At 38.0% G+C, this 27452-nt stretch overlaps 1 protein-coding gene across 2 annotated transcripts in view; it reads right to left on the reverse strand.

Moving 5' to 3' along the window:
* Nucleotides 1-27452, reverse strand: part of LOC148419265 (receptor-type tyrosine-protein phosphatase gamma-like) — a 125024-nt gene that overhangs the window by 38113 nt on the left and 59459 nt on the right. For both annotated transcript variants that reach the window (XM_088422853.1, XM_088422852.1), the window contains exons 4-7: nt 14293-14472; nt 9811-9959; nt 4362-4457; nt 559-625 (exon numbers count right to left, since the gene is read on the reverse strand). In XM_088422853.1, the coding sequence (XP_088278979.1) occupies nt 559-625; nt 4362-4457; nt 9811-9959; nt 14293-14472 (492 nt within the window). The remainder of the gene's footprint in view (nt 1-558; nt 626-4361; nt 4458-9810; nt 9960-14292; nt 14473-27452) is intronic.

Consider the following 27452-nt stretch of genomic DNA (forward strand, 5'->3'; position numbering starts at 1 on the left):
GTGTTCATTGGTGTACATGCATCCATGATGGCGTATAATTGTACCGACACAAAGACAATCACCGGGTGTCAAACAAGCCGTATGCGTCGATGCAAACATGTCACGCTAACACATCTGCCGGTGGTTCTCATAATTCATGCATAAAGTCAAGATGACAGGGGAGCAATAATTTAAGAGTATGTTTAAGTAGCATTCAAGGCCACACAAGTAATGAATCCTTAACGGTGAATATGAGCCTCTACAGGACGTAGCGTGCACAGTACATGAGAGATGAGTGCCCGTTAATTGAAGGCCATAAGTAATAAATAGTTCCACCTCTGCATGGGGAGCCGACTATGTCCCAACTAGTGGAAGGCAAAATAGCCAAGGCAGAGGCGGTATTTTTTTTTTGCCTCCTTTTGATGTTAATCGTGACTCAAATCTTCACAGTCTAATTTGGGACACGGAATATGTGCGCAAATGTCTGAGAAGATGAAAATAAGAGCAGCGTCCTTTGTTTCTCTGGAGGTAAGTCAGTGTTGCATACAAGGCATATTTTTTTAAGTCTTAATTACTTACCATGATGTACTACTCCTTTCAGGCCCTGGATGATGGGCTCCACAGCTGGGTTATCTTTTTGCCCGAGCTGCAAGAAACGGTCAGACACAGGAGATAATAAATGATAACAACACTAGGACAGTAAATGATGGAAGTGGGTTCATAATTTAAAAAAACAAAACAAAAACAAACTAAACAAATAAAAAACTTTAAAGATTATTCATAAGCTATATTGCTTCGGAACACACTGTCATTATAATTTTCCGCACGATAAGGCGCACCTAAAAGCCTTAATTTTTTGAAAAAGCTGATGGTGCGCCTTATAATCAGGTGCGCCTTATATACGGATCAATATTGAGATTGGGGTTCGTAGATGGGGAATGAATAAAGTGGATAAATATGGATAAAGTAAGCTTTATCTGTTTCTTTTGTGTGTTTACTGTTGAACAAGGCTGGTCATATTGTGCTATTGAGAGTTTAGAGTTATTATTTGAGGTTTTGTTATTGCTTTGAGTATTACTATATTTTGATTGAAAAAGTTTTAAAATATGTCATTAATTCAGGGTGCGCCTTATAATCCGGTGCGCAAGTACTCAAAAACTTTGTCATGTCAAAGACAACTGATAAAATTAGCAAAATCCACAAAAGAAAGTGCATTTAACCCTTGAGCTGTATTTTGACAATTTGTGCGTCATTTTCTTCCGTATCATTTTCACAATATTTTAGTCAAGAGATGTCATACTCCCGGTAATGTGATAAGCGGTCATCCCATGTTCAACTTTGACATTATGTCACTATCTTGGTGAAATTTCGTCTCCCTACCGTCTTCTTTGAATGCTTTCCTAGCTTTTAATTATTGTGCGGAATTGTGTCCAATCCTTTGATCTTTCCATCCTATCCATTCATCCATCCATCACTAATCCGCATTTAGAATGCCATTTATTACATCGCTTTTTACGCGTACCGGCATCAGAGACGGCGTCATAAACGCCGCTCTCGATGTCGAGGAGCGACCAATGTTTATTTTGAAAAATGCCAGATGGCATTTGGAACATTAACATTAACCATCAGCAAGGAAACGCCAGTCGGCGTTAAGTGAAAAAAGGGCCGTTGCAAACGTCGTCTGGTGTTTTTCAGCGTGATTGTCGGTCACCACTTGCCATCCAAAGTGCTGTTTCAGTAGTGGTCTTAGACACGTACTATTAATTGATACACATAGTGGTTGAATCATTGATTTGATCAATTATTCCAATTTTGTCATTTCATACTAAGTGCCCATATTTCAGTTAGAATTGCATGTGTACAATCAGAAGTAATTCATTAGTTAGTTTTGATTTTTGTGACATTTATTTTCATTTAGCATGTTGAATGTTTGTTGTTGTAACAAATTCTGTATTATATATTTTGTTTGAAAAAAGAACTTTTTATAAGAAAAGCAATTTTTAGCAATAAAGAAAAATGGCAATTTATCAAAAAAAGATTTTAAAACGATATGCTTTGGAGTGATATCGTCCCAACCCTAGTCTACAGGTATAAATCGTATAATCTGAAGACATTAATTGTATAATATGACTTACACTCAGACAGCAGCAAATCATGACACAAGTCAATTCAATCAAATGAAAAACAGTATGCTGCATTTTAGTACTGACAAAAATGAAAACAAATAAATATTACAACCTGTCGATGACCCAGTTTTGAGTTCTGACCCACCGGTTGAGAATAACTGTTCTAATGAGTACATAGCATCTTCCGGAGTCTTGTTCCACTTTCTCGTGTCATCAATAAAAATTCACTTCAACTCAAGGGTATGAATGTTTTTTTATTTTATCTACGCTCCCTTGGAGACATCTGATTATTTCATGGGATTTATGAGGCTTCTTTGGTTGCTTGTTCAATGTGACTTTTGTAATTCAACAACCAAGTAGGAATACAAAATCTCACCAGCACAAACAGCATTTACCCTTTCTTTATGGTCACAATTTCTGGCCACGAGTGCTCAAATGCACTTTGTGCAACATTATCTATGTCCTACATAGGGCGATGAGAATAGACTCAAAAAAAGTGTTGGGAAGCAGGTACTGATCTTCCCGTGCTTAACATTAATTCAGGTCAGTCTACAGAGAATAATTACGTGGAAGTGAATGCTGAATGTGGATAATACACACACCTTAGAGGCCATTAATAGGCCTTTAGGGACTTCAAGAAGACTCCTCTCATTGATTAGAAATGGTAAATCTGAGCCCTCGCGTATGTATGTGTGTGTACCTGCACTAATACCCCTCGCTGTGTAAAATGCTACTCAGCGGATCGTGTATGCGGGTGCTAATTGCAGTAAGCAATAGGGCTGTCAGGACCCAACAGCGGCATTTAGGTCCTGCTCCATACACGGTCCATCACTGTGTGATGGCAGACCCACATTCAAAACACCTGTGTCCCCATTCCAGCCGACCCTCCCCTCTCCCCCCAACCTCCTCCGCCTAGTTCAGTGACCCTTGTCTGTGTGCCATTAGGCGGAACGTTATAGCACATTGATCACCTACCATCAATTGCACAAATACCGCTAATAGAAATTAGTGTGTAACACCGCTGTAGACCCTGAAGCTGTCAGTCCTTGTGAATGCTTTTCCAAGGTACATAAATCTCTGGGGTGTTCTTACAGTAAGTAGAAATTAGGACCGCTGTTATATATCAAGAGCCGGTGTGCTCAGACCTGGAGGGAACAATTTATAGCGTCTCTGGAAGTAAGCAACACACCGGTGGGCCACTTTTCTTTTGGAACATAATGCAATATTTTTATTGAGTTTGTGTATTTCCTTTCGGCCGCTAATTGATTTCATGTATTTGTTTACAATCACAAAAATTAGGACTGCCTTATTTCTACAAAAAAATATTTATCCGTTATTTAAAAATGTAAAAAAATAATTAAAAAAAATATGCCCTTTCATTCACTGGCATAAGATGACAAAACATGAGCTGTATCATAATACATGATTTTAAGGCACTACATTTTTACATTTCATGAAAGATGTGCTAGAAAAAAAACAAAAAACTAACATACTGTATTTTTTTCCAGTGCAAAGGGCTGTCTTACATTAAATATCAAGGAAAGCACAACGATGCTGAAGCAACCAATATGAATATTGTACATTTACATGGTGTAAGCACAATTCAGATGTCTTCTATCTAGTGTGTATTGGTGATTCACACCTTAAAATTCTAGTTAACACCTGGATTTTTTTTTGCAAATATATTTTTGTTATATATTTAAGACAGGATCATCATTACGTCGACATTCATTCTTTATGATATTTTTGTTTGGTGGTGTTCTTAAATTGCCTCAATAAAGGATGTGAAACTGCGCTACAGGCCATGTAGATGCGATGGCGAGAACTGCGTCATCGGAAAAGTTTTACCGCCAATTACTTTAGGCCAGGGAAATGTGATAGCATAAACAGATACGTAGGGACATCCGGCATTTTGCAGGGCCCCAATTGATGGGCTGCAGCCTTCAGATCCAACCAATGCAATTTACGGGGGAACCTCTTAAAGCTTTGCCAATGCTTGTTAAATGAGAGCGCGTAGTCTATGTATCATATATTGGCACAGTTACCCTGATTGTCACTATGTTATGGAAAACCAGGGCGCATTCAAAGCAGCTTTTGAATTTGGAGAGTGACATTCACCGGCGCGCAAACGCAGCCTGCGAATGATGCAGCCCCAAAATTGGAACGCGGCTATTTGCTCGCTTCCCTCTCGGCGCCCGGGCTGTTTATTTCAAGCTTTTTGTGTTGTGCGCATTGTGGTCTTGTTGGGTACTTTACCTCAAAGAAGACCGACATGGCGGCGATGATGCGTCTCTCCTTGATGGCCGCGTTGAGGCTGTCAAAGTCGTCGGAATTGTAAAGGTAGATCTGCATCTGGGGTGGGAGACAGAGCATACATCGCTTGAGGAGTGGACACGATCTAACTGTCCTCTCATAAATCCCTCTTCGCACATACTACACACTGCTGGGAAGCTGATGAAAGGCGTTTTTTTTTTTTTTAGGTGTATAAAAGAGGGTGTATTTATCTCTTCCATAAATCTCCTATAATGTGTGCCATTCCTTTTTGTGTTCTGCCACTGCTGGAGGATGCTTAAGAAATACCGCGTCCCCTTCCTCAGGGCTACAGTGCTTACACAGACAGGCAAGACTGTAGGAATGTGCTCTTTCCTGCAGGGAGATCTAAGAGAATAAAAACGCTTCTCATCAGTGCTCCCAATTACCTTAAATCACCCGCAACACTGTTTCTGGTTCCACAACAAAGCTTAAAAAGTGTGGCTGTAACGTGAAAACCATCATAGAAAAAGTACGGAACACCTGTCAAGCCTCCATTTGCTATCAAAAAGAATTTGATTGCTTTCATTTCCGAGCAGACACATAATGACACGTGGTGATGATCAAAATCAGCAAATGATTCTAAAGGTAGTAATTGGACCTATCCATCATCACAGTCGAGAGACTCTTTAATTTGAAAAAGCCTTTCATGTCAGTGAACCAAGTTAATTGCCAATAAGAAAAAGGTCCTAGATGTTGATTTAATTTAAGAGCATGGCTTTCGAAGGAAAACTTTGAGAATGCTGAAAGTGGCCGTACTGACAATACGCCAAAAAAAAGGGGAGGAGACATAAATATAAAAACACCTTTGGATCCACGGTTGAGTAAACGGGACAGAATAATGAGAGAGTAACCGAATTTTGATGATTTACATCCGTTGCTTTAACGGCAGCCTTAAGTGCAACTAATTTGTTCTCTGGGAACGCAGCAAGAAGGAGTGCTAGCCATTCTTGAGCTGTCACATGGTATTAACTACATCACACAATTAAATGGGCCCCCTTGGGTTTTCATTTCGTCTGAGAGATGGGCTTTTGTGACCCGCACTTGTTCCCGGAGTACTTTGGAAAACAGGGTATTCAATGACAAAACTCTTTCAAAGCAGGCCCTAAAAGTAAATGTTGCTGAAAGCGCATCGCTTGACTTGCATGACGGCATGCTTCGTTTCACCCTACGTCTTCAAGATCTGATGCTAATTTCCCGTTCAACTTAAGGCGTTGATTTGAAGCCGCGCAGACAGGTGGTCTATCCAAACTCAAACGTTATCGGCATAGCGCTTCTGTGTTTCATCTGTGCATTCACCACACTGCAGCAGTGGGAAGAATACAGATTTTTTTTTTTTTTTAACATAATATTGTAACTTGTGATATGTGCCAGGCAGAACAGGCGGAAACTGAAAGCCTCAGAAAATATTTGAGCTCAATTATTTACCTCCAGCTCACCTTCACTCCATGGAACAGTTCATGATGTCCACATTTTATGAGTTATTCTTTGGTCTATATTTGGCCATTACACCCCCCCCCCCCCCCCCCACACACACACACACACACACACACATTTCCTTTCCTCAGCTCAAAGTGTGTGCACAACCGCATTCTACATTCCAATTTAAGTGGAAATGGATGAAAAGCTTCTCATGCTTGGCATCATTTCCCATGATAGGGAGGTATTGAGGCACGAGAAGAAGACAATAAGAAATAAGTGTGTGGGAGGCAAGGTCTCCAATTCTTTGTAACTCTTGCTACCAGAGCTGTTTGTTGGTAAATGTTTTTGTCTTAAACACAGTATGAATCTCTCACTTCAATCCCACGCAAGTATCTTACTTCGCATCCAACTGGCCAGCGCAGTCAGTGGCTTCAATTCTCACCAAGAATTTCGTGTCACATAATACCTTCTGTACATACAGCTACACCAACATGAAATTAATTTATTTGATTAACCTAAAAAGCACTCCGGCATTAAGAAAAAAAAAACATGCTGTAGTGACAGTATACTACAAGCAAACAATAGGTACGGTACATGTAGAATAAGCGAATATATGGAAGCGAGGAGCTGCTAAGGTAAGTAAACATATTTGACTGGCAAATTCATTTGGGTGCATATACAAGTATGTTTGTACCAGTTTAAATGTTGAAACGTATTTTTGAATACATTCCAAATGTTCAAATCTATCAAAATGTATTTTTAAATACATGTTAATGTATTCGGATGCTAAAAGCAAAAACCTTTTATTTTCCCGTAATGCTACAGGGTATGCTCACCAATACTCCATGGCATTATGGGACCAAATATATTTGTGACACTATATTTGTGAGTACGTTTACATATTTGAGAAGTAGTTGAAAGTACGGTCATTGAAAATATGTTTAATTGTTTAGACTAGGGTTTGAGAACTCCGGGTCCTCGTGCGCGGTATACGTATTTGGTATGCATTTCGGAAACTATGCAAGAGTTGCGTACTCATACTGGCATCCATCTGAAAAGAAATTGTAGTCAACATCCCTCTCTGCAATTATAAAATGCATTCCATATTCCTCATAATATCATATAAGCTTTTGCTTTAGTTCAATGAAAAGAAAGCAGACACTGTTACTTTCACTTTGACAGTGTATTATCGTCGCCGTGAGACAAAACAAGATGTCTGTGTTTGGGGGCGGGGGGTGCCAGTTGCGTGAAGGCGAACCACACGATAGCTGCTTGTTCATGTGTGTGCAAACCTTGCCCAAGGAGAAATAGACTAAACGCTTCTTACAGCAGCTATCAGGTTGTATTTTTATTAAAGCGTATGTCTCATTCTCAGACCGTTTGTCCTGTTTCTTGTCTATTAAGGGAAAATAATTTTCCTAAGACAGTACATTATTAAAAAAAGTGACATTAAAGATTCGCAGAGTTAACTTTTAAATTGAAAAAAAAAATGTTACGCAGTTGCTTGCTGCTCAATTGTCTTGACACTCACATAGAAAGAGGAGTTTGGAATATTCCGAGAAAACTACTACAGTCAATCAATGACATTTTGTCAAATGTCCATACTGTGCGGCATACAAAATAAGATAAGAATACAGTGACTTTATATCATGATTATAGTATACCATAACACTACAATTTAACTTCACATATTAGCTCTTGCATTGATGTAGCTGAATGGCTGTTGTCGTAATATAACCACAAACATAATACAAATACAGAGTATCCAACTCATAAAAACACAAGACGCAATCAGTCTTGTGCTCCACTGATGAATGCTGATACACTGTCAGACATGGACTGATTATAAGTCCATCTTGACTATATAATGCATGACTTGAAATATATTCACAGCCATTCTTATTGTACTCCATTACATGTATGATATACGCGCAGTATATATGTACACGCAAGTACATTTCTGAGATACCATTTGAAATCTATGTAAAATTATTCCAAGCAGCGTGACACGTTAATACAGTATATTATATGAAAAGATCTCCCAATGGAACCCTCGGGGAAAAACAAATCAAGCGATTCATTTTTCATTGTGCTGTTGGAGCAAACAGGTGGGCCGTCTATCGATTTGTCCACTCGACTCTCATGTAAGAGCCTGTGCACTTATATTAATGTCAAGCTCAGGAGCCACCAGCCATGCAACCCCTTTGTTTATTTTACTACATGACCATGTTACAAAAGCCAGTGGGGTCCATATAGTACAGCGATGTAATTTGCTTTGCCCGCAGAGCCTAGTGGATGCATGTACATGTGGTTATATGCTTGGGGTGGCAGGTAAGAGAAACGTCTGAAAGCTTTTTACAGGATGAGATATGCAACTCAGATCTGGAGGTTGGCGCCCTGCAACTCAACATTCAAGGTGTTGTGAGCCAAAAAGTACAAAACGAACGCGATGCTCAGTGTGTATGAGATACAAATGTTAACCCTTTTACTGGGCACAGCTGTACACATTTGTATGCATGAGAGCCACTGATGAGTAGGCCAAGTAACGTGTTTATATTGCAGTTATCCGATTCAATGCAGTAAACTAATACACACCTACACATGATAAATTACAGATACACTTGATTTGGTTTGATAGTTCTTATTCAGAAATGTCTCAATTATATTAAATGAAATGTATATTATTATTCTTTTTTTTTGCTGTTAATGCTAGTAATTGGATGACATTTGGTCATGTTAAACACCATAACAGCATGTCGAAGAAACTACTGTGTTTTATGGACAAGTAGCACATGTTCACAAAATTAATGAGGTTTTTAATATACTCGCACATTATGAACTTGATAAAACGTAAAATATGAGTTTCACATTAAACGCGTGCCGTTCTTTTAAGCCTGTCCCCATCAAGCAGAAATGCTCATCTAAGCAAAAACACCATGTGCCAAAAACTCTCTATTTGAAATTAAGTATCTAATTTATGATCATTTTTAGCTTTTTCTAACAGCAGCCCATCCACTTATTTGGAGACACATGATCAAAAGAGCTGCGCTCTATACTATCTCGGCATGCTGAATGCAAAATGGCAATGCAAAAATTCATCTAATTATAGAGGCATTCAGGATCAAAAGCTGTGTGTGCACAGACGCCAAAGAAAGACACACACAAGGACTCCAGCAATGCAGCTGCACACGAAAGGGACACGCACTAACCACTGCTTTCACGCCCTGTTATTTACAAGTAATTACTCAAGCAATATTTTTTGTAAGCACTGTAAAATACTCAATATTTAAAACATCGGAAAGGTATTTTAAATGCAATAAACACATAAATAAAAAGCCGCAAACACACGTTGGTCTTCTTGCGCATAGTCTCTCGAGATTGAATCAACAGCACCAGTGCGAGATGTGAATTAGTGGACCGCAATTTGCCTAAATGCAATAAGGCAGGATTAATCCACATTCAAATGCAAACAATTGACAGAATTTTCAATTAACAAAGCAGTTAGCTAAACAATACCCCCTAACATAGTTGTTTGCTAGTTTTATAATTGTTTAAATCATAAATAATGTACTAAAAACTATGGTCCCGAAACACTTTATTATTTCAAAGTCATCCTAGCCCTACCCTTACAAATTGACGAGTGATTGTAACTTCCACTAACTAACCGGGCTAAACTTGACACACAAAGCTTGTCTCTCAGTTAAGATGTGTCATTGCAACACACTTATTTAACACCAATTATTGTACTTTGTTCCTATTTAGACAAACAGCATCTTTTAGACCCTTGGGGACTACCAGAGAGCACATGAAAAACAAACACAAACAAAAGCACAAAATGTATTTTTTTTTGGGGGGTTGTTAGGGATTAGTTCATTTTCTGTCTAGTCATACAGTAATTTGCTGAGTTTCCTTGTACACTCTACCTCATGGTGCTGTACATTTGTCATGGTAGTACACTGACAGGATGCTTTACCTCAACAGGAAACCGTCTGCCGTTGATGCTATGCTCCGAACCCGCTGATGCATTACTCTGGCCCCAGTGAAACTCCATCTTCTCGGCCTTAAAGCGGCCTGGTAGCCCACCACCTCGCACAAAGTAGTCATTCTTCAGGAGAACAGCAACTAAGGACAGCAAAGACACCAACAAATTGAAACACTATTAATGAAAAATGAAGCACTCAAAGAACGCATTTCGCCTGGTAAGGTTATTTGGCAAAATCATGGCAATAGAATTCATTTGGACAATTCCTTATCATTTTATGGGCGTGTACGATCCATCGATATGAAGGTACTACCTTAAAGAATTAGAGAGGTAAATAAAAATGCGACTCTTAAAACGCGGTGTAACCCGAATTTCAGAGTAAGTCGGAACACCGTACAAATAATAACAAAAAAATTGATTAATAAATAAGCAATGAAATAGCTCAACACGTACTGTACTGTAAAATATTGTACTATTGTTCTGCCCCTTTTTGCCCCCGTTTCGGCGGATAAACTTTGTTCTTGCACGAGATTTTATTTTGTAGAGAACTCCTGCTTCGAAGGGCCTTTTTCACCTCTTTTACAAGGTTTGCGGACGTGCCGCGGCCGGCAGGAACGGCAGGCCGTGAGGTCGGAACCACTGATTTAGCAAACATAATACTGTAATTAGGCACAAACAGCTTGCAAAATTTTAAGCTTTTGTGTTCGCTAGCATCAATTTGCATATCAATTTTCAGCACCGAGTTGAAAAAAGTACTATTTTATTTTGGTGAGGTCATTCAAAAGGAATGAGAGGGGCATTCAATTTGTTTTGAATTCTCAATATTTGAGGCGAACGGAGTCACCATGACAATATAATAACGGCGTCGGATTCGGCGGGGATAAAATACACTAACGCAAAAATCCTTTGCGGTTTTATTATGATGGCAATAAAAGCATTTCTGTATCTAAAGCCCTTTAGTTTGTCTGCACTTGATATCATTAGCCAGATTAGGCCTTGTGTTGTGTCGGCTGATCCCCTGTTACAGGGGGATTTAGACAGCTTCTCGGCCCACTTGTAATCATATCACAAAGGCGCACACGGACCCCAAGTCAATACAGAGGACAGGAAGAACACGCTGTGCACAGAGACTAGGTGAAATCATGATAAATGAAACGGATCACCCCGTGATGGAAAGCAGGAAGGCATTTGAAAAACGGTGACATTCAGGGAAAATAGGAGTGAAGAGCAGAGAAGAGCATCAGGTGATGAAGGATGAGCTGAGCCCCTGTCGCGAGGCTCCAAAGAAATCTGCCGGCAGCATTAACATGCCAGTGCTGCTTAAGATTATGGCACGGCTCACAGAAAAAAGGGTTTTAGATGCGGGAGATTTTCCAAGAATCAAAGCATGAGGGGTCAGGCTGCGAGCGGATGGGCCGCCAATCACACCCGCGTAATTGTGCAACTCATTTGCAAAGATGCATAAATATTGACAGAGATGATAAATCCCTTCAACTGCTGCTGTCGAAGCACCGTAATCCTGCGCTCAACGCAGGGAAAGTCAAGGAGCGGCAGAGCTAGCCGGCCCTGGGAGTTTCATTAGAAATGCGCTACCGGGTGTATTTGAACCCTCCAACAGCAGAGCTGGAATTAGAAGCTAAGCCAAAAAGACCTTGAATCACAGCCTGCGAAAGGAGGGGAGCGTGTGTGAAAGTAAATCCTTGATCAATGCAAATGTCTCTGGGGCCATCCGATCCGCCGTGAATTTGGTGCAAAGTTGTTTGAAATTTGACTCAGAAATGTTTTTGTTGCCGAGCGCTTTGACTGGCGGCCAATCGGTTTGATCTCAAAGCCGGCACATGGGAGTATCGGGAAATCAATGGCGGGGAACTTTTGAGACTGACTTCTTGATTACAGTATTGACTTCTGAAATGGCGTAGTTTTAAGGACTCTGTGTTTCGAATACTTTTTAATGAACAGAATTCTTGCAAAAGAAGCGAAATGTAAAATGATGTTACTGTAATATTAGGAGTATTTTTTTGTATTAAGTGCAGCCTCCTCCATTGAACACACAATTGATGTCCTTACTTTCGCTCGCTCTTTGCGAGGCCTTGGGTGCGATTTACTCTCTCTCTCTCTTCCTTTTTTTTTTTTTTTAATTAAGTAAAATTCCGATTCGGGGCTTAAAACATCTGAGGCTTAAGCTGAAGTAGGAGAGACCCTCTAACTCCCCAGCTGGTCGCCATGGTAAATGGGCTTTCACTTGTACAACGGTTTTCAACCTTCAGGGCATTCAAAAGTGCTTTCACACTGTCTACTCGTTTACTGATGACATAGCATCTGGCGCAATTGCAGGGGTTCAGTATTTAGCTCAAGGGCACTTCGGCAGTCACTGGTTCAGGATTGTACCCCTCCGGTGGAAAAAGATTCTATTGGAGCCTGAAAAATATGGATTTTTTTGTGGCCGATGCAGAATTTTGCCATGAAAAATTCTGAAAACCATTATTCACCGTGCCAAACTAAATGTATCGTTAAAAAAATGAAAATCCTTTTTGCTCCACGATTAATCCCACTATAGCAGCTATCTTAAAAAAAAAGCATGAAAGCTTATGTCTATCTGTTAAGAAAAAATTGAATAGACATGATAAAATCAAAAACACAAATAAGCAGTGACAGTAGGAACATCAATTAAATATGTTATAAGAATAGTTTTATATATATATATATATATATATATATATATATATATATATATATATATAGTGTGTGCGTAAAATAGAACAAGATAGAATGCCTTTTTGCCATTGTATAGCAGGTATACAATGACATTGGGAGTACTTCTGATGCCGACTAAATAAGTATGAACAATAAATAAATATTATTGAATAACAATCATAATTTCACAGAGGGCGGTTGGTAAATTATAAAAAAACAATATTTCATTTTTAACAGTATTTACATATGTTAGGATACAAGGTTATGGTATACAATTTTCAATAACAAGACCACTGTAGATTATTAGCATATGTAAAGACGAAAATCAACAATTGACCGATGTTTGAAAGGCCATAAATCAGCAAATTTAATCAGTCAGGCCCTATTACTCTATCATCTGAGCCATGCAGCAAAAAGGTAAAAGCATAATTTGGATGGCACACCATTTATCAGGAAAAACATGATTTGGATTAAATTCCCCAAAAGCCAAGCAATTTCTACAAAAGCATTTTCTAACTCAACCGTTTCCAGAGTTTGCACTGTACAAAGCAACCTAAAAAAAAAAAAAAATCCCTCAGCAAGGCAAGTGTTAAAAAGCTGTTATTTCCATCTGTGTAAATAAGCAGCCCAAAGCATAGCTCAGCTGTCCCAGTGGCCTTGGTTGTCATGGAGGCTAACAACTCTCATTATGATCAAATGCAAAAGATGACACCACTCTCAGAGAGACACTGCCAAAAGCACAAGATATCAATTCAGGTCAGGGTTTGCACATCACTGGTCCCCGGATTTAGTGAAGAAGGAGGGTGGGGGTGGGGGGCGGCGGCGGCTTCAAGTTGTATCGGGGTAAGCTTCCAAATGTGTCTGTACATGATTCATGGAGGCTGTAAAAGGACGACGTGAAAGGCTGGACTTGTGTTTATAAAGGGATTTACAAGAATAACAAGGGATTACAATTGGAGGTGATTGTTTCTCGCTTGACTGAAACAAGTAAATGATTCAGATTTTGCCGTTGTTGGCACACAAAAGCAGTCTGTTTATAGGAAGGACATTTAGATGTAACACTCTAGCCTGCTTTTTTGTCGCATGTTGAAATATAATTGTATGTCATCACGCTTTTGTATTTTCATTTGCGGTACATCTATTGTGAAAGAATGAATGAGGGAAGACATTGGTCGATCATGTGCAATTGCTTATTGAGAGGAATCGTAAAGTAATTGAGTGCAGTCGCAGCTAAAACTAGCCTCAAGTCAACCCTACTTAATTCATAGACTGCTTTCAAAAGCAACCCCAGCTGGAAAAAATATGTACAAAGATTGACGATCAAACGAACAAACAAAAAAGGGGAAAATAACAATAATAAAACGGATCAAAAAAAAACAACCAAACAAATTCAAAAAAAAAAAATCGTTAAAACCATAAAATGACGTGCCAACACTCCTGCAGAGCCTCATCTGTCTTCAGAACAAAACATCACATGTTGGCCACCTGCTGTTCAGCCAGCATCCGGGTGGCGGTCTCAAGGTGAACGAACTTGTGGATTTCCCAGAGGAGGGAGAGAAGAAGAGCCATACGTAACCTTCACATTGCCATACAGGAAGATTTTTTTTTCTTCTCATCACTTACATTGTCTCCTGCTTCTAAAGGTTGAATGCAAACAATCAACTACTGTTGATAGCAGCGGTGACTCAAGCTCATTAATAGAAATCCATGAATTGGCAGCGCCAAATTATACATGTGTTTATCAGGGATCTATCAAGGAAGCTATTCGAAGGTGCTCACCTGTTTTCCCGGTGTTTTTCATGGTGGTCTGGTTGGACGACTCAATGTTGAATTTGTCAAGCTCCAGCTCCTGGTATTCATTTGAAACCAGAGCTTGTTCATCAGCAATGTCCACGGGCGATTGGTTCTTTGCAGCACATTCTGGGTAGAGCGTCGACCAGCCCCGTGGTCCATGGCTTCCTATGGAAACACAAATTACAAGAGCTTTTGAAAACTGCTGATATAGTCACCACAATCCGTCTCTGTCTGAGGATGTTGGATGACGCGGCATTTCAAACGACGCGGCAATATCCCTGCTAACAGACAGCTAGGTTTTCAATATGCCCCGAAAACAACCTGCCAGAAGTAGAGCAACGCAATTTTATTCATGCAGCTATATCGTCCTTCAATAAAAAAATATTACATGTACAAGCGGCCCTTCTGTTATTTTCCTACAGGACCACACCTAGTTGAAGCAAACCCAGAATACACAATTGAGCCCGTTTACAGCCCGAGCAAACTAAGAGAAAAGACTCCACTTAAACAATTCAGTGAGTACAGCAAACTAACTTCCTGTGGAATCCCTATCCACTGTCTGCTCTTTTAATCCTCTATCCCCTGCAGTGGCACTTTTACAAAGAAATAATCCAAAACCGACAGGGGTCCCCTTGATCTCTTCTCGGATACAATAGGCCGATGCAACAATAAAAAGCTGAAGGATCAGGGGAACAAGGAAGCATGCACGCAGTGTAACTTTTTCTGGGTTAACACAATATTCATGATCCCATTCCCTACAGATATAGGGCAACTTTGCAGCTTTCTCCTGAAAAAGACATGAGAATCCCTCTCGATCCAGAATGGATTTACTTCTTGCTAAGTTTAAACACCTTACAGCCAGAGACCTTGTCCTTGAGTCTCCCGAAACAACAGCATGATCCAGGATTATTTGGGAATTATCAATTGTTTAACCAACCGGAACAATCCCGCCGATCCCGATGTCAGTTGCTGGCAGGCATAACATGAACAATCTCATTCTTTTCCAATTACTCTGGAAAGAAAAGAATGACAAAAAAAAACACACACACACACAACGTGCACAACAAATATGTATTACTAGGATTAAAGCAGAGGTTTCGGACACTGGTTGTGTGCGTGCCAGAACCAGGCTATAAGACCTTTTGCAGAGCAAGGCAAACATTTATACAAACCAAAGTTATACTGTTTTTTTTTCTTTATTCTATTGTTTTACATATATGTATGCATATTAGAAATCTACTGTAGAAGTGAAAAAAATATCGGTAATCATTCTCTCAAAAACTAACCAATTATCAAATTAATTGATCACCTTTTTTGGTAATCAAGTAATGTTTTGAGGCATATTTCAATTTAACCCTTGTGTACACACTTTGCAAACTATACACAGCGCATTTTTTTATGAACTTTGTAAATGCTCTTAAAAGCGTAATGATTAAAGATATTTATGAATCATGTGTTTCCTAAACCGCTCAAATTGTTCAGTGGCATCAGTTCTATCCATACATATGCAGGTTAAATTTATTAACACCAACAAAAAAAAAGAAACATGGTCTGGTCTGTCTTTGCAGTCAAAGCCATTAACTGGTCTCTACCGCCACCTACTGTCTTGAGGTGAAACACAAGTCAAAGAATTTCCTGTTTGCTGACATAGTTTGACCACCTCTCAGCGGATTGTTGCAAAATTAGCAGGAAAATGAATGTCATAAATGGCATGAAAATGCATCTCAAAAACATTATTTATAATGGTTTTATATGGTCCAAAATGTGGACGATGATTATTTTTGTACACAAAATCTCGCGCGTCCAGTTGCAATCACATAGAAAAATCACAATTGTTGCATTTTAAAATTGTTCATGTTTTAATCATCCGCTGGAAATTTCAGCTCCCTGGTGTTTTCCTCATCGATTCTATTTATGATACAAAAAAAGAAAAAAAAGAATTTGTAACAGAAAAAAGTTGTATTCTGGAATTACAACTTCTCTTTTTTGAATAGAGGTATGAAAATTTACGATTGTTTAATTTTACATTTTATTTTATCTGACTCATCAACCGACAAAACCCTAATCAGATTAAATGATAATTAAAATAATCATTAGTTGCAGCCCTCACCAACAATCATATTTTACTCAACACCCGAGGGGACAAGGGAATCTCTTGGTTGGGCCTGACTTTGGCAACAAAAACAACCAGGAAAGAAATATTCAAGGCCTAGTTTATGAATACATAAACTATTTGGCAAACTGGACACTAATCCGGAGCTATCACATGCGTGCGATGGACAATGAACTTAACTATGAACATGTTCTTCATGAAACACCGACTGAGAGCTAGTGTTTCTGGTGAGTGAGTTGAATATAATACATTTATATGAGAGTATAACATTAGCATGAGGTCATGTGAACACTTATCCGAGGTTAGACATTTGCTTAACTGGTCCTTTTACTCAAAAAGGTTTGGACATTGTCATTGAAATGAGAAGAAACTGTCATGTAAACATGGAAGATTCTAGTCAGGACTCCACAGAAATAAATCATGCCTGCTTTAGTGACAAGGACTACATTTGTTATTCATAGATTTATGGTAAATGATATGACTGCACCAATACACAAGACATAGCTCCCACATCCCATAAAACTGCACAGCTCATTTCAATTTCATACCAAGCAAGAAAAAAAAAAAACTGCTTATCAAACATATTTATACAGAGGATTTTCAGAAAACAGAGTGATTATTTAAATATAGGTTTTCTAAGGGAACAAAAAAAAAAAAAAACTTTACTGGCTACTAAGATGTGGTAGCAGAAAAGTGTATTTTTAACAAGTTGAGATAAAACAGCTTTTTTTTTTTATTTAAAAAAATAAAAATGTCAATATCAAGCAGACATAAACATAACATATCGATTGTTTGGTATAAGTAAAAATATAGTTTTCATATTTTGGACTTGTTTATAGGCCAAGGACTGGTGCATATTGGCTCTAGATGTAGAATATTGAACCTAGACATCACAGTTATGTGGCCCCAGAATTTATTGTTTACAGACACGGCTAAAGGGATAGTCCACCAATTTTAAGCAGTAAAGATGTTTTTTTTTTTCATCTATAATTAATTTGATGACTTTTCATGGACAATATCTATCTTTAAAAAGACATTTTTTCACTTGTTGACTGAAAATGAATGACGTCACCTGTGTCCAGGTAGCAGGGACGAGATTTTATACTATGACATTGAGCGAGATTAAAATGAGATTAAAACACCAAACGATATCTTGTCAATGCACTGTATGAGATTTTTTTTTTTTTTTAATTAGTTGGGCCAGAAGTGCAATAGAGTAAAAAGTGATAATGCTCTGCTAACTGATGCTCTGCATGCCAGTAAAGTACACTGCCAATATGATGAGAGGTCAACTTTACAATAAAACATAAAATGGCGTACTGAACAATATAGGGACAGAAAATGCATTGATTAAATGGGATGCATTTTTTTTAAGTTATTCGCGCCATCACGCTGCGGCACATTAGCTGATTTAACTCATCTTTCTACTGTCGTGCCATCAAAAAAAGAGGAATGTTGTTCTGAAGTCACATTCAATTACTTGTTAAGGGTGTGAAAAAATGACTTAAGATGACAACGTAGCCTGGCGCCAGATTACTTTTCAAAGGCAGTTAAATAGATGTAAATGACCTTACACTTTGATGCTGAGAGCGTGACACGATTGCCATTCCTACTGATCATTATTTCACAAAACAGGCTCATTGAAATGTACTGTTTCAGCCGGTTCTGACCTCACTTCAAGCACATTTACTACAATTTATGGGGTGATGTTTGTGTAAAATCTCATTCTTGTTTCTAGAGAAGACATTAGTGCGCTAGAGAGGAACATAGTGTGTTGAAAGAGTTAAGGTAATTAAAAAAAAAAAATACCGTATCTTCCGCATTATAACGTGAACCTAAAAGCCTTAATTTTTTTAAAAAGCGGATTGTGCGCCTTATAATCAGGTGCGCCTTATATTTGGATCAATATTGAGATTGAGATTCGTAGACGGGGAATGAAGTGAAGTTTTAAAATACGTCATTAATTGAGGGTGCGCCTTATAATCCGGTGCGCCTTATAGTGCGGAAAATACGGTAGTTAAAAAATACAATTCAAATACAACATTCAATTTGTATTTGTACTTTAGAGCTTTTTTTTTATAGTCTGCTCAATTAAAAATAGAACATTTTGAATATTGGATATTATTATTTTATGGAACACATTCATCTTGTTCTTGTGGACGTAATCTCGAGAGACATCTACTCCTGTAGGATTTGTGTCCAATCCCATCCCTAATAACAGTCAATCCTGGATCACGTTTTGGTCATGTGATGTTTACAAGATGAGCTATGATTGGTCATTACCTTAGCATTAAGCACAAGTTATGTCATTTTTATTCAGAACCAACTGGAGAAATGTGTTTTTAATTTTTTAAATTGTGTATTAACAATTATTTAGTCATTAAATACAAAATAACAACATGTTAGTGTTAAAAATGTACAAATAAGTGGACGACCCCTTTAACGTTTAGGAACTTTTGAGTTGTGTCACTCTTCCATCTGATAGGTGTTTCATGAACACACGACAAAGGCAAATCAAAAGTCACAATTCTCTTTGGCTGTGTGAAGTCTAATGCCTCCAGTCGCTTTGAACATGCACCATTTTCTCAACCAACAAAGTGTTCTATGTGGGCTGCAAGAACAAAAGGACTATTCTATTGCTTGTCTGTTTTTCTCCATTCAACAGTGCTAAGAAAAAAAAGAATTAAGATGCACAAGCGATAAAGGACTGACTCAGACTTTTGTGAACAGATAGGTGAAGCTAAAGAAATATACATGAGGTAAAAAATGACAAACAAATGGTCTTATACAAAGATATATATATATATATATATATATATATATATATATATATATATATATATATATATATATATATATATATATTAGGCGCACCTAAAAGCCTTTTTTTTAAAAAAAAAAAAAAAGCTGATGGTGCGCCTTATAATCAGGTGCGCCTTATAATCAGGTGCGCCTTATATATGGATCAATATTGAGATTGGGATTCGTAGGGATTTGTAGATGGGGAATTAACTGATAAAGTAAGCAGTAAGCTTTACCTGTTTCTTTTCTGTGTTAACATTTGAAGGTTGGTCATATTGAGAGTTTAGAGTTATTATTTGAGTTATTATTGTTATTACTTGTATTGAGTATTGCTCTATAGTGATTGAAAAAGTTTTAAAATGTGTCATTAATTGAAGATGCGCCTTATAATCCGGTGCGCCTTATAGTGCGCAAAGTACGGTGTGTGTGTGTGTGTGTGTATATATATATATATATATATATATATATATATATATATATATATATATATATATATATATATATATATATATATATTCCAGCCATCTCTGTCCCACAAATTGTAACAAAAGAGAACGGTAGTCATTTAGCTAATTTGCTATCCAAACACACATTAGATACCAATGACTGCTAGTAAGATAATTCTGCTTTCACAATGCGAAAGGGAGGAGCAGCAAAACAATCAGATAATAGAGGGCTGCACTGCACTCAATTCATTTATCTCTCTGCAATCCATCAGCACAGCTACAATAAACCTTGTGGCCACAACACTCTGAAGCTACGGTGAGAAATTTTTACATAATCTAATTTAACATACTGATTTTTCCCTAACACCTTATCTTGGCCAGCATCCTAATGCATCAACATGGAGATCAGATGACATGTGGTCTGATTCAACACTTGTATGAACACATAATGTTGATTAAATATGTTAACGCCCACTATCATCATGCTATTTACCCAGATGCTCACAGGTAACCCTTTACGGCATTATATTTTTTTCAAAGCGGATTTAAAAAGCAGATTAACGGTTCAAATCCAAAAGTAGGATGTGTTTATCTGTGAGCCTTCAGAGAGCAAACTAATCTGCATTGTCTGCGTCGCGCCAACTCAAAGCCATTGAACATGTAATACGTCCAGATAACTACAGTGAATGAAAAACACAAAATAATACCTTGAAACAAATAATGCCTTTATGCACTACTCCATCTATTTAAAAATCCATCCATTTTATATGTATTATGAATAATGTATTATCCATCCATTTACTATCGCTCATATAGGGTCGGGTAGCGGGGCAGCAGCTTTAGCAGGGAAGCCCAGAGATCCCTCTACCCAGCCACTTCGTCAATCTCCTCTAGGTGGGGATCCCAGGTGTTTTCCAGGACTTGTACGGAACACTTTACCAGGGAGGTCTTTGGGATACTTACTTACCGGATGCACTCATATAAATTGAAATGATATGTGCTCACTTTTAATTGTAATTTGTTTCAATGGTGAAATAAAGTGCACTGTTACTAGGGATGCATATAATTGCATATAATATGATAATTGCATATATACATCCAGGAGACTCTTCAAACTCCACTATGCAGCTGAAATGAGTCCTCGACTGTTTTGAGTATTCTGATTAAAAAAAAATGCTAGAGGCAGTTTTTCTTATCCTGCATACCTACTTATTAATGTGCAAATGATAAACCAATGGCAAGAATATTTGTTGATACTCTGCATGTCACTTGAAAGGCTTGACTAGTGTTTACTAGTCCTCTATTTTTGTCTATCAGGTGTCCCAAACGTAGTAGCATCAGATAGCCCGCGAGGATCAAATGAGTAACCTGCAAATAGTCCACAAGTGATAGAACAGCGTAATTTTCTCTGAATATTACAAACAATAATACATTTATTACATGTACATAACATTTTTCGCTTGGTTTACCTATTTACTGCAGCTGTACCATAATTATTGCGAGAAATCATTAACATGATCGATTTTTTGGGGAGAAAGAGTGTATCACTGTATTAAATTATCTGCTCAACTAGTGTATACGAGAGAGAAAACAAAAATCTTCTAGTTATTAGAAAAAAAAAATGTGGCATGGCTCAGTTGGTAGAGTAGCTGTTCTCCAGCCCGGAGGACTTTGGAGGTTTCGATCCTGAGCCTGTGACCATGTTGAAGTGTACTTAAGGAAGATGCTGAACCGCCAGTTGCTCCTGATGCTGCGTCATCAGTAGGTGAATGAGAAGGCAGTGTTTAAGCACTTTAAAGTATCTCAAAGGGAGAAAAAGTGCTAATAAGCACATTTATCTTTTACAGTAAACGCACGTATCGAAAGTTGTGTTTTCAAGTTTTTTTGGTCGTCAAATTGGATGCCCTGCAGCTTGTTATGCATGCCTAACAAATCAACACTTCAACTTGTCCTCTCTATCTGTGTTTACATTATCTTGTTCAGTGTAGTAAATCTTTTGCTGTCAACATTGGCTTGAGTTGATGGAGTTCTGTAGATAGGGCCACATTTTTCTCCTTGACATGACACAACATTGTTGAACAAGACGCCTGCTGTCAGGTACAAAACGCTGACCTGACAACAGATGGTGGACGCACAGTTTGCAACAATGAGGGGTGTCAAATGTCCATGTTGGACAAACAATGATGACAACCGCATTTGTCTTCACTCACTCAATGACTTATGGGATGTTGTAATTTTAGAATACAACGGACTGCGACGGAAATTGATGTTTGTTATATTTAGAAGAAAACAAATATTGTATTGTTACCACGATATTTTAAAGTACGACAACCTGAATACAGTTTGAAAGCTTTGGTATCATTTCGTGATCCAGAGAGAATGCTTGGAACTATTTTCTCGGTAAACATCTCTAGTTATGCGAGAAACAAACATGGGTCAATACATGACCACCTGCTTCGCATAGCACCAGCTCCAACTATTTACAGAATACTTATTTATCAAGGTCTACATAAAATATGTTGAACTGAATTTCTTGTGTACATTTTCTGGCTGCCGCGGACAAATTAGAAAAAACAACCACTAAGTCATATGGTTTGTTGTCATGCATTTTGGTTTGCTTGGCGCGTCTACCATATAAAGACATTTGAGCTCTAAAGATGGGAGACACAAACCAGCAGCAGAAATAATGAATAACAAAGACTCTGAAATATAAATGACACGAATGTACATCGGCACAGCATCCAATTTATTTTACTGTAAGACCAAGTGCAGAGTGCGGTCCCACATCACTATTATAAATAGACTATTTTCCATGCAATGCCATTTTGTCATGTGTCTTAATAAATAGGAAAATAATGTCTTCACATTAGGGGTGTGCCAAAAAAATCAATTTTCATCAGAATCACGACATCATTTACTACGATTTAAATCGATACAAAATGCCCGTTTGAGATCAAGCTTGCGCTGCTTAAAAGCAGTTTAGGTGCTTATCACACGGCTGAGAATTTAAATGTCAGAAATATTGAAACCACAGGTGTCGAACTCCAGTCCTCGAGGGCCGCTATCCTGCATGTTTTTCAACCTTCTCTCTCCAACACACCCGATTCAAATGACCAGGATGATTTTCAAGCTTCTGCGGCGCTTGATAATAATCTAATCATTTGAATCCGGTGTTTTGGAAAACATGCAGGATTTAAATTTTAAACTCTCGGACGTGATTAAACTCAGTTTCAGTTCATTTGTTCTAGCTGACTCTTCTTTTGAAGCCATGCTTTTATTTTGCTGCAAGTCGTGTAAACAGGAAGTGTGGTGAACAGTTGGGGAAGAATGAAAAGAACGTGCTTCGAATTCGAGCACAGCGAGACGCATGTTAAACTCGCATGGGGCAACACCTGTATGTATGATGTTATTTGTTAAATTGTGAAGGTGATATTTGTTTGGGTGATCTTTACTCAAAGGTTTGACCGGTGCACATAAAACTGGTTCTCAATGAAGGTAATGATACCCACTTCAACAGTCAAAACAAACAAATACCTGCCCACAGAGTTGACATGAGACCATTGACCCCCCCGAAAAAAAAAGGCTTAAGATGTGCCTTGGCTTTGAATTCCAGCTGGCAAACGTGGTTGAAGATCACTATTGCGGTCTTAGACTGCATTGAACAAGAATCATAGTGAGGAAAATCACTCTGGCAAAATGGGGGCAGCCAATTTTGATGAGTGACTGTAACCAAGTCTAAATAGGGTCATGCTGCCAAAACGACACACCGTCATAGAAATCAAAGCAGAGTTAAAATCGTGACAACGTCACTGCGCCCGCCGTCTTTTGAGACATAACTGGCAGGGCTGCATAAGTGACCTACAACGGCTAACATGCCTGTGAGCCCTCAACCATTACATAGATGTGAAAGTATCAATTTCAACAATATGTAAGTCGAGTGTGTTTTAATATTCCTATAGAACTTCCAAAAGAGCTCCTTAGCAAATTATTTTTACCAGGCTGCCGAGAATGACATAACACTCCCAGTGGGTGTCAGTGGGCTTCAAAGGCAAGTGATATCATTCTGAGGTACAGTAATCTATGAAGCTTTTAGAGCAACAAAACGGTTACTTCCGTGCTTTCGCTTATATTTTTAAACAGCGTAGCACATGCATTTCGAAAAGAATATTCATGGACATGGATGTACAACACATCAAGTGTGGCCTAAAAAAAGTAAGCGGCTACGTCAGTGTATAGCATGTCAGCAATAACGTTGGTACTGACTAACCACTGGAGACCCAATGGAATTAGAAAGTCAAAGCAAGAACACTCTCACGTTTTAAATAGCCCACTTAATTGTCAACTAGCCAAATCAGAAAATGGTTTTAACTCTATTCCCTGCTTAACATGTTTACATAAAAGCATCCTAGAATAAAGGCACTTCAATGTGGATTCTATTTTAAAAATGGGGAGTTTATTTTGTATTAGAGACAAATTTGATGCGGCCGAGAAGTTTCTTTGAGAAGTCAAAATGAATCAAGCACAACAATCAGCAAAAAAAAAATGTTTTGGTCTTGTTAATGCCTTCTGAAAATTTTGGACTATAAGCCACTACTTTTTTTCTCCCGCTTTGAGTCCTGCTGTTTATGGTCAAATGTGGATTGTGTGCAGTTTTTTTTTTTAAACAAGCCACCAGGAGGCAATCTACTGGTAAACCAAGGCAGACAAAAGAAGACACTATTAAATATGCTTAAAACTGCTATATTAGTTGCCACCAGGGGGCACTCTCCAGTAGTAAATACAAGTGGTCCTTATTGTTGTGTTGGTGCAGTATTCTAACAATTCAAGTGTCGGTTGTTGAAAAAAGGTTGGTGGTGGTCTGATTTGGAAACGTGCAGGTGTGTTAAATATGTGTTGAAGGTGTGATGTTTGAAGTTAGAAAAACAAAAATAGAAAAAACTTCCATCTGCCATATTTCTCAGTGAATATATGCTGTTACAACCTGTGGCTTATAGTCCGGTGTGGCCTATATGTGACAAAAAAAGATTTTCAGTTATTTTTTGTTGGTGTTGGTTTTATAATCTGCTGCAGCTCATATCCTGTATAACATGGTATAATTTTCAATCAACATTTAAGGGATGGGGGCAGTATACTTGAAAATGTATGGATAAGAACAATCACAATTTAGCCTTATACTACATTTTATACTACAGAAAATAATTAAGTCAGTGATGTTCACTTTGTCCAACTCTTATTTGGATATGACATGATTTTGTCAGTGCACAATTTCCTAAAGATGAAACTACATTAAAGTTTTGCTACTCGCTGTACTTGTGGTCCAAATGACAGTCCTACAAAGAGAGTAAAATGATGAAATAGAGGGCTTTGAAGGTGAACATGAAAACACTAAAATAAAACATCTTTCAAAAAAACAAAAGAGATAAGAGACCTGTTTTAAAAAACATCTTTATCTTTGGTCTCCTGCATACGAGTTGAGCCTGGCAACACATGCATTTGATCTTCAAATATTCCCAGACAACATTAAAGCAGCAAGAAGACGGCATCCAAAGCGAAGCATGCTTTAATTTCCTGAGGAAAAGAACGAAAACTATGACCAACACAGAGGACCGAACCAGAAAGAAACTGAAATGTTATAATCAAATTCAGTTCAACTATAACAGTTACATAAGCATCTCTTTGAGGCGTTACTTAACCCTGACTTATTCCATTACACAATTTAACACTATGACCTAATAGCATTTGCTCGGCCTTTCAAGATCCGGCCGCCACTTCCAGCTAATGTCTCCAGGAGAGGGTGGAGCAAAAGATAAACAATCCATTCGTCTAATGCAGTGGGTTCTCAGCATATTTTTCATGAAGTGTCCCGTGTGAAATATGTTTCAAGCCAAGTACAACCGAAGCAGTGCAAAATATTTGGGGAGTAAAAACAAAACAAAATACTTCTAACAGTGCTGTCCGTCTGTGTCGAATTCATTAAACTTTGAAACAACATTTCAAGTGCGATCTGCAGGCGCATTTTCTTCAGCAACTCTAGAAGATAGATTGTGCAACATCGTCATTATTTTTTGTAATTAACAATTATTATTATCATGATCAATTTATGTCTATTTTGTGTCAATGTCTGTGCTGTGTTTCACGAACATAAATGCATATGCACACAATCGTGCTCAGCACATTCCTTTTACAGACCTTAAGTCAAAAATAACGTTTAGTTATAGAGTAAACATATGTTTATTTTGCTCTTTAAACACAATTTGAATGAATAAATCACTTGCACAGTTGAGCAAAGCATTCTGGGATGCCTTTCCATTCAACTAAGCAATGCACACATTGCAATCTCACTCTGATTGGCTCTAAGCCAGAAAATGCAAGATACTGTAGCTGTTTTGACTTTTACTTGTAATATATGCGCAGATGGCATGCGGTCAAATTTGAATTTTGTTTCAAGTAACTGTCAATTAAATTGTTTTTTCAAGAGGTTAAAATGGATCCCTCCCTTGTGGAAATGACTGCTTATCACAGTCTAGTGCCAGGACAACTCATTAAGTCATTGTACAGTAGTGCATGCAGGCTTAACATTGTGGTGTGGTTTTAGTGAGTTTTGTCATAAATTTACAGACATTATTAAGATGATTGAGTGATTGAAAGGAAGAGTTATTCGATTGATGAGAACGCCACCTACTGTACGTCATGTGTTCCAAACAGGGCCTGCATATTTTCTTTTTGGTTTGTTGTCATCTTTATTAATTTTCATCTTGAATTGTAAACTATAGATTGGGGTTTGGTATCACTGGTGAAGAAACTGTTAATGTCTACAGTCAATTGATTAACTTAGTCAAACCAACTTGAATGTTAAAATTATTTTTCTTGTTTCATAAGGTCACTGAAATGTATTTTTCTTTTCTCTAAAGTACATTTTTAAATCACCAAATCACTTAGCAAAAACTAACATGAAAATGTACTTCAAAGTCAACCTGATGGAATGGAAAACAGATTTGATGTGCTACATTTGTTTGATTTATGAACCGTCTACTAGAAAATTCGGTCACAAATGTCAATGCACAACAATTTAAAATTTAACAAAAAACAGCCACAAAGGTTTAACAAAGGAATGCAATTTAGTAATGCGTTGCTTTATGCTCCACTAAATTTGCCTTTAATTTGAAAAAAAAAGGAACCGTTTCTGTCATGACATTAAAAAAACCTTTATTTAGATTATCTGCAGAAACACTGCAGATATTCCTCTATTTGAGAAACACTGGTTTTGGTCTCACTTCCTCACTCCAAGTAAAAAAAAAAAAAAAGGCCAATTGTTTTTTGAAGCTTCTGAATGCTTTAATGCACAATAGACTGGCAAGGGAAGTGTTTAATCATTGTTCAATAATTCGATTGAGTCGCTTTTAAATCAAGACATTTAATTATGTAGAGTTTCTACAAACGTTTTGGAATTCATATGTGAATGATGTTCAAAATCGCCTTGAATAAGCCTGCTATTCATCTCACAAAAATCTAAATATTCTTGCCATCTGAGCGAAGGTTAAACCGGATGCAACCATTGATTTCAAGTTGCATTGCCGCGTCCTGAAAAGTAGGCATCTGATAAGAATGGCGCCAAGGCTGTCTCCGAGTGCGAGCTCAATCTTTAATCAGGGGTCATTGTGTTCCAAACAGCAGGCCCGACACATAAAAGCAAGCAGAGGAAGCGCTAAATCATACAGGCCTCAGAGTCTAATTGGCCTGCAGAATGAGCCCTAGCCAAAATATTGTTTTCCCTCTGCGCTATC

This window comes from Hippichthys cyanospilos, chromosome 9, assembly GCF_059441005.1.
Source record: "Hippichthys cyanospilos isolate Australia breed blue-spotted pipefish chromosome 9, RoL_Hcya_1.0, whole genome shotgun sequence".
In the NCBI taxonomy this organism is placed as follows: domain Eukaryota; kingdom Metazoa; phylum Chordata; class Actinopteri; order Syngnathiformes; family Syngnathidae; genus Hippichthys; species Hippichthys cyanospilos.